This window comes from Medicago sativa, chromosome 3, assembly GCF_051527215.1.
Source record: "Medicago sativa cultivar Bolivia chromosome 3, Bolivia_mono, whole genome shotgun sequence".
NCBI classification, from domain to species: Eukaryota; Viridiplantae; Streptophyta; class Magnoliopsida; order Fabales; family Fabaceae; genus Medicago; species Medicago sativa.
This window is the reverse complement of record NC_140751.1, coordinates 3,678,227-3,689,552: the sequence shown is the minus strand read 5'-3', so window position 1 is coordinate 3,689,552 and position 11,326 is coordinate 3,678,227. Positions and strand designations below refer to the sequence as shown.

At 31.7% G+C, this 11,326-nt stretch overlaps 1 protein-coding gene across 1 annotated transcript; it reads right to left on the bottom strand.

The window, feature by feature from the left end:
* Window positions 1-3,860: 3,860 nt before the first annotated feature.
* On the bottom strand, window positions 3,861-10,240 carry LOC146934986 (rhodanese-like domain-containing protein 8, chloroplastic). The gene is made up of 9 exons (XM_085750229.1): window positions 9,854-10,240; window positions 9,315-9,368; window positions 9,048-9,197; window positions 8,607-8,763; window positions 7,523-7,614; window positions 7,055-7,158; window positions 5,890-6,162; window positions 5,658-5,794; window positions 3,861-4,243 (listed from the first exon to the last, which is right to left on the bottom strand). Exons 1-9 carry the CDS (start codon window positions 10,229-10,231, stop codon window positions 4,224-4,226), a joined length of 1,365 nt encoding a protein of 454 aa, XP_085606355.1. The 5' UTR covers window positions 10,232-10,240; the 3' UTR covers window positions 3,861-4,223.
* Window positions 10,241-11,326: the final 1,086 nt, after the last annotated feature.

Here is an 11,326-nt window from a genome sequence, read left to right as displayed (position 1 = left end):
AAGAGATATTGCTAGCACAAACACAACAATATTATTTGATTCCCAACATTTGTTATTTTCTCTTTGCAAAACAATATAATAAAAAATAGAACAAGTCAAAAAGCTCTTTTTTTTATCTGTTATCTTTTTCAACACATATTGAGCACACAAAGTAGGATACGACTATAAGAATGATCATCCCTAATCCTCTTTTTCATTTTCTTTTCATTATTTCTATTTTGAGCTTTAAACACTGCAATGCTGCAGTTTTGGTCTCATCACAAATTTGGCATTTTCCCCACACTTTAACCTAATTTTTTAATATAAATAGGATCTATAATTCAGAGCTTCAACCCACACCACATCTACCAAATTTTATCTCTTCTTATTTTTTTCCTTCTGTTTTGGTAAACTGATGTTCTTATGTTTTTATTTACATTTGTTTTGGTCTTTGGTCCACCTTTTTTTTTTATCACAAGACAAGAAAACATGCTCACATGCTAATGAATATTTGTAGTTTCTCCAGTTTATATTTGGCGTTGATTTTATAAAGTTAGAGCTAAATCAGATATATTGTTAAAAAGGTTAACTGATTGTGACACATTATTTTTAATCTTTGAGTTTTTAAGACACAAGTTAATTAATCGTTCACAAACTGGTTGTTATAACAAATTAATCTGCAAAATATTATTTCAAAAGGGATTAATTGGATGTGATATATTTTTAATTCTTGGGTTGTGGGACACAATTTGCACAATTTGATAGTTATGTCGATTTTCTTTGAAAAACAAATATTTAAAAATATGACAAGCAAATATTTTTTGAGCAATGCTATATATCAAGAAAGATTTTATCAAGAAATTGTCCCGAAATTAATGTTAGCCAATAAAATCTCAGCATGGCCGGAAATCATGGGGTGGTGGGTGTTATGTATTTTTTTGTTATGAAACTTTAATAAATAAGATTGAAATCTAAGGGTGATTATTCTGCCATGTCATTCTTGAATCCATCAAGAAAATCCATTCTTGATATCTAGCATTTTCCATATTTTTTTACCCGAGAATTGCGTAACTTTGATTTCTCCATTACACCGGGAAATATGTAAGAGGTAGAGATCACTCTTTTCAAACAAAATCATGAAACATTTATATTTTTCTCTTCATTTAATCACACTCATTTTCATTTAATAACTGAATTTTATTTGTCATTTAATAATAAGGAGAAATAAAAAATTTAAAGTTGACAAAACTTTGCACAATTAAATTAAGCTAAGCATTTTCCAACGGATGTTGTAGAATTTTAATATGTTTTCTACGCATAACTGACTCATGAACTTTAAAATTTGGTTTAAAAGACCTTTTCCCCCTGTTTTTAAAGGTATTGCCCAATGTTTTCCCTATTTTGATAATCTTTGGTGACAATTTCATTTGCTTTTGAGCAACCCTGAAATTTTAAGCCATGACATTTGTAATAATTGTTTTGTGACACGTAACCCTTTGTTTTGAATCCAATATAAGACTTTGTATGAGTTTTTGCTAAAAAAAATTGAAGAAATTTAAAAGGAATCTATGAACATTTATTCGATTCTTCGTTTCATAGAATTCATCTTTAAAATTGATTATTGATTTTAGTATACATACCATCATCGAAGGTTGATTTAGTGACGCACATCACCCTGTTGGTCAAGGTGGATAATGCCCAAATTTTTTCAATTATGTACATTTGATAATATGGAATTATGAAATCATCTTTATTTGCCCACCTATACTTGCATTTGTGTTTGACAACTTTATAAAGTACCAAAATTCTTTATAGTTCAACTATAGGCTACTGATCTACAAAGTTCTTTAGCACTATATAAAGTTATCAACTACAATTGCAAGTATAGATGAACAAAAAAAAAATAGGACTTCATAATTCTTAATTATTAAGTCTACATAATATAAAGAGAGTTGGTTTTAACTACCATGGACCAATGGTGTGGTGTATAGCACGGAACCAACGTTCTGCTCTGTTTTGTGCATCAGAATCAATAATTAACAAAGTTATATTCTCTAAATCATATAAAACTAGAAAAATGGAAAGATGTTCACTAATTCCTTGCAAATTCCTTCACGGAGTTTAGTAATAAAAAACTTAAATTCAACTTAGATAGATTCAAAACACGAGGTTGATGTCACAAAATATTTTCCTTTTATTTCTTTAAGAATATATGTCCTTGTTTCGAACATCCGAATTTTAGAAAACATTTCAAGTTACTAAACAATGAAATTTGCAAAGTGATCATACTGATATTTCTATTTGAATTTTGGGGATGACCAAACTAAAAGTAAATTTAGAGTAGTCATTTTTTTTAATGCAAGGTGTTGGATTGGAATATACATTGCCTTCTCAGTTAGTGTAGTAAGTCAATTTATGCATTCTCCTTTTGGGGAACATCTTGATGCAGTTTATCGAATACTAAGATATTTGAAGGCAAATCCTGGAAAGGGATTATTTTTTAAGAAGACTAATGAAAAAGGTGTCTCTATATTCACCGATGTTGACTGGGCAGGTTCAGTCATAGATAGAAGATCAACCTCTGGGTATTGTACCTATGTGTGGGTAACCTTGTGACTTGGAGGAGCAAGAAACAAGAAGTGGTAGCAAGAAGTAGTGTAGAAGCTGAGTTTAGAGCTATGGCTCAAGGTATTTGTGAAGAACTATGGATCCAAAGAGTCCTTGATGAACTCAAGATGAAAATTAAGCATGATAGAACCAAGCACATTGAGATCGACCGACACTTCATAAAGGAGAAACTGGATGTTGGGAACATATGTCTCCCTTTTGTAACCTCTAGTCAACAGACTGCAGATATTCTAACCAAGAGTTTGGCTAGACCTGTCTTTGAGCATCTATTTGACAAGTTGGGCATGATAGATATATATGCACCAACTTGTGGGGTGTTGGAATATTTGTTAGAATATTTCTAGTATTTTCTATTGTTATTATTGTCCTTGATTTAAGGAGATAATTAAGCTTGAATCTCACTGTTTAAACCAACTCATGCTGAGGAATAAACCATAATAGCATTTATCTATTTCTTTCAACACAAGGTATGCAACATAGTAACCAAACTACAAGTCGACTTGGAGTGGTCAAGAAACATGATTTAATATAATTTTAAGAAATAAAAAAGATACTTGCAATACAATAAAGTATGTTTAATTTTTTTTGAGGCAATAAAGTATGTTTGATTTATATTAAAACTAGTGGAAAGACAAACATGTTAATCCTCTTTTCTATTGTCGTTAATTGTATATAAAAAAATATCAATTTTGTCATATACATGATAAAATAATTTTAACAAATAAGATCAAATTAAAGTTTTTATAGTACTAAACATTGTTTCCATTGTAGTAGTGAATTGTGTTTGTGAGAATCCGAGTTCAATTCTTGTAACAATTTTTTACCAGACTATTTTTATCTCACAGCCGAACTCCGGGTTACTAAAGCCCTTTTTCCCTGAGAATAGGAGGGTTAACGCAAAAAAAAAAAAAAAATTCAATTATAGTGAATTGTTTAATTTTTTTCATGGGATTTAATTCAACTAATTTATTAATTGAATTGATTTTAACTCCAAATTTAATTCTACTCGAAACTAGTATTTGTAGTTGTAGCTAATGATTCTATAAATAATTTTTATATAAAAATTTATAATTCAAATCAATTTTACATAATATATTTAAACCCAAATCATTTTACTTTCGACTTAATTTTAGTCTGGATCAACTCTGCAAAATCAATTCACTCAAAACCATCCACTATTGTCCGAGTAAAACTAAACATACACTCAGTCAAATATGTGCATCAACTAACAATGTATTGTCCTTCTGCACCAATTTTGCAGTTGAAAATACCTTTTATTCAACAATAATAAACATTTAAATCACTACAAAGTGCAAATAGTAACATGGAGCCATGTTCCACTATCAATATTGATCATTGGTGAGTCAATGTTAAGAGCAAAATATATTAACTTCAATCGTGGTAACTCTTCCAAATCTTGGCCCTTGATTTCAATATCAACCTCCTTCATTGTTGAGGTTAAATTCTAACCACTCTTCTGAACTCCATAAAATTTCAATATTATTTTTCTTGCTCAGATTAAAATAGATCATAAACCCATGGATCTATGCTAAAAGTTGCCTTGCATATGACCGATCAAGCACAAACTTACTGACGAGGATACTACATCAACTCAATCAAGAACATTTCAATTGCCCTGAAAAATGGTAAATGGCTAAATTAATGGAAATTTATCAATAGTTGTACAGTTCCCTTCAAATCCAAATGCACATCATGAATAAAAGGTAAATGTGTGTGTGTTTTTAGTTGCACTTTTGACTCTCAAGTATCGCAATTGTGTGATTTTAGCCCCCACTTTTTTAAACGGTTTTGGTCTCTATGTTTTCCTCATTTGTAATTTTACAGTCTTCCACCCAATTTCCTCCAAATTTACATTGAGACAGTATCATTTATTGACAGGCCATCCAACTCTCATTGCGTCATTTTTATTTAAAATTAAAGTAAAAAAACACCAAAAATTATACTGAAATCAAACGGAATCCCTAATTAGGATTCCAATTTTCTTTGGTGTTTTTTTGCGGTTTAATTTTTAATTTGAAAGAAAAGCAATACGGGTTTTGAAAGTTGGGTTCTACGTCAATAAATGATCTCACTTCAGCATAATTTTGGAGAAATATTAAGATAGGGACTACCAAATCACAAATGAGAGAGGGAGGGAGGGGTGGGAACTTTGAGTTGAGTTACTCTGCATAATAACTCATTATAAATATCGAAGTTAACCAATCCAACTTTTCATTATCATCATATTATGTTAATGCTCAAACAAAAATTGTTAGATTACATAGCTACAAATTTTAGATTATCTAAAACTATAGCTATGTAATCTAACAATTTATGTTCATTTATATTTTTATAAAAAAAATATTATATGTTTATTTGAAGTTATCTAATGAAGTTCGAACAGTTTAAATTTTTATTTTGAGAATTACTATAATTGATCTATTCAATAAGAATATTTGATTTGGCATTTGGATTGGTGAAAACTCAATGTTTATAATGAGTTATTAAGAAATGTAACTCAACTCAGAGTTACTCGTGAAGTAACTCAATCCCTCCTCACACATGTGTGTATATATATATATATATATATATATATATATATATATATATGTGTGTGTGTGTGTGTAGCTATGTAATCTAACAATTTATGTTCATTTATATTTTTATAAAAAAAATATTATATGTTTATTTGAAGTTATCTAATGAAGTTCTAACAGTTTAAATTTTTATTTTGAGAATTACTATAATTGATCTATTCAATAAGAATATTTGATTTGACATTTGGATTGGTGAAAACTCAATGTTTATAATGAGTTATTAAGAAATGTAAATCAACTCAGAGTTACTCGTGAAGTAACTCAATCGTGAAGTAACTCAATCCCTCCTCACACATGTGTATATATATATATATATGTATATATATATATATATATACACACACACACACACACACATACATACATACATACATACAGAAAGAGGGGACAAGAAAGCAGTGCAGTCAATTCCTTAACATCACTGTTTTTTGATGATCAAGTAGAAATTCTTGCCTGGTAAATCCATGTCACGATAGACGTGCCATTTCCTGTATCTCTGCTCTCCATTTAAAACAGGTCTAAGCCTAGGAGCACTAGTGCAAGTCAAACAACAACATCCTCTTAGATCCTTTACACATTTTCTGCAGCATCTGCAAGACAAAGGTTAACATGTTTGACTTGTATGAATCATATTTTGAATTCTCGGTTATAAACAAGACAAATGCAAAAGAAAAAGGTGTCTTACAGAAAAAGCAAATTACAGTCAAGATTTGCACAATTCCGATGTCTGAGTTCATTGACTCCCGCATTACATATGTAGCATTTTGCAAACTTATCATCTCTAGAAACTGGAGTCATCCCACCTTCCGTAATGGCCTTAGGATCGTCAACAGGAGGAGGGAGAGACAATCGGGAATCAAATACAAATAAATTTCCTATCCATTCTGCAGGACCTTCATTCCTTATATAGTTAGAAACACCTCCCTTCAGGGTATACAAATTCTGAAATCCATGCTGCCTGCCACATGGCATCAAAGCAATATATCAAAATCAGCAAAATTCTAAAATCTATGCTTTGTTCATGATCTGTCTCTTGAGCGCGATAAGTTGATGTATCTGCTATGAAGATGATACTTTAACTTGGACTAAGGCAAGTGGGGCTAATGAGCCTGTGATCAACAATAGGAGGCAAACAGCAGCGAAGAGGGCAGCTGCAAGTACATCTTTTTTTTTTTGTGGTGTCCGGGATTCGAACCCCGGACCTTGCATATATTATGCATTGTCCTTACCATTTGAGCTAAGCTCACGGGGACAGCTGCAAGTACATCTAGTGCAATGGCACAGGAAGTGTGGTAGATGTTAAAGAAATCGAAACTCTTGATGCTAAAGAGGAGGAAGACATTACAAATCTAGTAGTGATAAAAGTGATAAAGATGAATAATTTAATCGTGATGATGATGATGATCTTTGATTTCTATTGTAGAACATTCATATGAGTTTTAATATTTGGTTCCTTTAAGTGTTAGAGATTTAAGCTTCTTTATTTGCTTGACTTTTGTTGGTATTTGAATGTATGTTTTGATTAAGATATGTGACTTTTTATTGCTAATTATGAATATTTCACAAGTTTTTAGTTATTTGTTTAATTTTAAATTAAATGTATGTTTATAGTATTTTTCGTGTAATTTGTCCAAAACATGATTACATATATGTTTGTAGTATTATTCATGTAATTTGTAATAGCATGTAGAATAAATACACTAAATGCTAACAGATATGATTTGCTATTTCAAATTCTAATTTATAATCATAATCCTATTCCTAATAATAACTATATGAATTTGATTGTTTGATTCAAAGCTAACACAAGGGAGCAAAATAAAAATAAAAATCATGAAGTAATAATTTACCTCAGTATTGTAGAATACACATCACAGCGAATCCCTCCTGTGCAATACATCAATATGTTTGTATTTTCTTTATCTACATTTGATAAAGGGTCTGAAGCAGTGATCTGAAAAGGACATATTAAAGAGGAGTACTTTAACAACCATTAAGGACACATAAAATCTCAAAAATTGCAACCAATGATGCATGGATCCCAACATAAGATGAAAAAATTAAGTTAAATGAAACCCATATTGGCAGCTAGAAGCCTAGAACGCTATATTCTTATCATAATAAATGTAATAAATCAAAACAAAGTTTTTTGGTGAATATCAGTATTAATATTTAATGCACAAAAACCAAGATTTTATAGCATTAGGTCGACTAAAAAAGTTCTACATCTTGATGGCATGTTTCAGCTTATCATGAGATCATAGCAAATCCCAAATCAGCCCACATTTGATCAGTGAGATATCAAAATATGATTGAACCTCTTCTTGAGACAGTCCAAATGAAGTGCTCCTGAAGCAGTCTACATTAGGTCGTTGAGCCCCGCGGAAATGTCCAATGTCCCACTCATAACCTGAATAGCAGAAACAATACTATATTTAGACATAGAAGTTATAACCATGATAGCGATGAATATTCTCATATAGTGCACAGATAAAATGAGCAACAAACTTTCCTTTTGAGACCATCATGTCATTGCCAAAAGAAGTCATTCATTAGACAGTGTTAGACTATAATATATTAGCATTTTCTTTAGAAAATAGTCAATTATATTATGCTTATCTAGGAATAGGCTACAACTTAGCCACTGGTCATTCATCTTAACCATTCAAATATTTTTCACAAATATATCTAATGTAGAATCGTGGTTCAACTAGCCTTAGCATCTATATATGTAAGATTTGATTTATATACACCAACTATGTTAAACTTTTTTACAAATACGTCGAATCAAATCACACCATGTAGATATTTGTAGGAATATTTTAAGAACTAACCTAAGAAAGTGACATTACGATGAGATTTGATATATGTATAAAAAAGTGTACACTGTCAGTGCATAAAGAAATACACACACACACATTAACATATATCTCCCCCAAATATATCTGCCTTTGCTGGCCACCGGAATCTGAGCAGTTTCACACTGTGGTGACAGGTGAGTAAGACCTTTTATTTGGCTAATTCTTCACAAACAGGTACCTCACCATTCCACTCACTCCCTAGCCTTTATCGGCCAATGTTCCTCCTCAGCATGTACGAGATCTCTCTAGCCATCTAGGGTGCACTCGTTAAATTGTTCAAAAAGTCTCCCAGAAAGGATTGTGAATCAACAATTTTTTCAAATATTGTGATGTGCAACTAGCTCGTAATGATAACTCTATGAACATGTCATTCGGGAAGTCCTCTCTAAGGATAGATGTAATTAACATAAAGGCATTTGATTCAGGTGCCAGAGAGTCTGAACCCAGATCAGAATATTACAAGGAAAAGAAAGGGGAGAAAGGGTGTAAATTAAATTAAGGAAATAAAGGTAGATTCATTTTGGAACTGTAGAACGTTTACCATTTCTCACATCCAATATAATGTAATCTCTGTCAGGATAATCTTTTGAATGCGGATCATTGATGGCTTCTAATTTTTCTCTCCATTCTGAAGGAGCTAAAGGCAATGCCCGCATTGAAGGATCGAGCAATGGAAGATTGGATGTACCACCTTCAAACTGCAGACAAATGAAAGTCATAAGTTGATAGTGTTGTTGTAAAGCCACAGCTATTTATCATATAATGTAACGGTACAAACATGTTTGGATGGAGGACTTTGGAGGGGCAAGGAGAGGAGGGCTTTCAATTTCGTAAAATCTCAAATATATACCAAAATATAGACCAAGTCCACCAAAACCCTCAATCCAAACACACCTTGAGATAAAGTTAAAAGTAAAAGTGGACAGCCATGCCAATGCGGATAAGCTTAAATCTGTAGAAAAGAGGCGTAAATATGGCTTACCTGTACTAAAGATGGTTTATACCGCAACTTCAATACTGGAAAGGTATGTCCAGTTTTTGATGGAGATATTTGAACCAGGATATTAGAAAACCTGCTATCCTCTTTTATCCAGTTGACATATGCCATAGCGTCTTTCGATGGCCCACTATACTGTAGAAATATATCATATCAGAAGGACATATTTGAACTGCAAAACACTGCATGGAAGACTAGTTCTTTTTTATTCATGAGACAACGGATCACTAGTGCTTGATCATATAAACTAACCTGTGCATTAATCCCTTGTTCATTCAAATAGATTCTTCCATTGATGTCTAGGCCCTGTCAACAAACTAAAAGTTACACATGGAGAGACAAAATTCAGAATGAATTGTGACAACGGATCACTACTTTCCTTCATTGTTGTCATGACAACTGATAACATCAACTTAACCACTGTTGGAGCCTCCACGCATTGGCGAAAGCATTCATTAAGAAACTAATTTAGCACCAGCAATACTTCCTACTGTGCTTATGATACCAGAATTCACGTAATCACGCACGTCACGATACTTAGGGCCAGTTTGTTATAGATTTTTATTATATGACATTTAACAATGAACATCTAAAAAGTTAAAATTATACACATTAAGTTTTACACATGATGATGTGTTGCCATCAATTAAATAATTGAATGTAATCAGAAGATGTGCACGTATCAGACAGACACAAGACACATTTTCGATCAAAACTATCAGTGCTGCTATACATGATGTAAAAATAAAATGAACTGAAGCTCCAAAAATAAAATAAAATAAAAAACGAACCTCCAATTCCACGAAAGAGAGGTGTTTGGCGACTAATTCTTGTGGGTCATTGATAAAAACAAAATGGTAGAAATTAACAACCACAAAATCATCAAAATTGTCCTCCTCCTTCTTTGTACTTGAATTTTGTACTCGTCGAGCAGCTAATGGCTTGAGACGATGGTGGGTAAGAGAGGTAGAAGAAGAAAAAGAGTTATTGAATTTGAATTTGAAGAAGAAGAAAGGGTGGTTGTGGTTGTGGTTGTGGTTGTGAAATTGAAAGAGCACAGAAGTTTTGTTGTTGCGGAATGAAGAAGAAGAAGAAGATAGATGAGTGAGTAGTGCAGTGTGTGTACCTGACAATGAGATAGCCTCACTGCACCACCTCATCCTCACCATGAGATAGATAGCCTATTCTTCAGTGTTAGTTTGATATATGTTATCAATGGTTTATCTCATGGTACAGACCAGGGGAAATTATAGCTCTTTGGTATCATTGGTACCTTTAATTTATTTTAGATTAAAATGAATTATTATTTAGACGAAAGAGAATGAATGGTTGATAGAGAAATAAGAATAAAGGTGCCGCTTAAGGTCTTGGATTGAATGTTTTATTTTCTGAAAAATACTCACTTTGGTACCAAATGTGTAATGAGTAGTCATAATAGTTTATTAATGTATCAAAATTTTAAAATAGTCTCTTATATACTTTGTTAGTCAAAATAGTTACTGACGCTAAAATAATTTCTCAATACTAAGAACTGAAATAACAATAAGTACTTATAAGATCTAATATGACAATAAGTAGGTATATTGAAAGACTAGTATGACAATATTAAAGAAGAATTTAATATTATGGACTATTTTGACTAATGAAGTGCATAATCAATGACTATTTTAAAATTTTGATTCATTGAAAGACTATTGTGGCTACTCATTACACATTCAAGGATCAAAATGACTATTACTCCAAAATTAAAACTCTGGCTTTACATGAGCCTCACCAATGGATATTGAGTGGTATTGTTGCTCGGATTGGTTGGTAATTGAGTCGGATAAAAAAATTCTAAAAATAATAGTAATATAAAGAAAATAAAGACATTGTTAATATTTCGTGTATGTTTGGTATCACGTTAAATGTGTCAAAATTACGGTGACTCACAATAATTTTACATAAACTATATATAAAGTATAGCTTTTAAGAAATCATAATTCACGATAGATCGTCATGATTCTTACACACTCACCTTAATATTGAACATAGGCTTAATAACATATCATAACCAATGGGGATGAAAAACCTAGTGCTGGACCATGCGAGATAATACCAAACAACATTAGGACCAATTGACCATGACCCATTTTATTCCTCACAATTTTCTCACATTTTAATTTGGTCTCGACAAAAATGGGTCAAACTTGTCATCCTTCACTGTAAGGGAGAACTAATGTGTCATTGTTGTAACAATAGTTAAAAACAATTCAAAAATACTT

Bases quoted from the DNA above. Each gene is read 5' to 3' on its own strand.
- LOC146934986 (XM_085750229.1), bottom strand. From the start codon at position 10,231: ATGGTGAGGATGAGGTGGTGCAGTGAGGCTATCTCATTGTCAGGTACA. The intron at 9,198-9,314 runs GTTAGTTTATAT...ATATTTCTACAG, and splicing joins AACAAGGGATTAATGCACAG to TATAGTGGGCCATCGAAAGA. The intron at 4,244-5,657 runs GCAAGAATTTCT...ACCATTTTTCAG, and splicing joins TCGTGACATGGATTTACCAG to GGCAATTGAAATGTTCTTGA.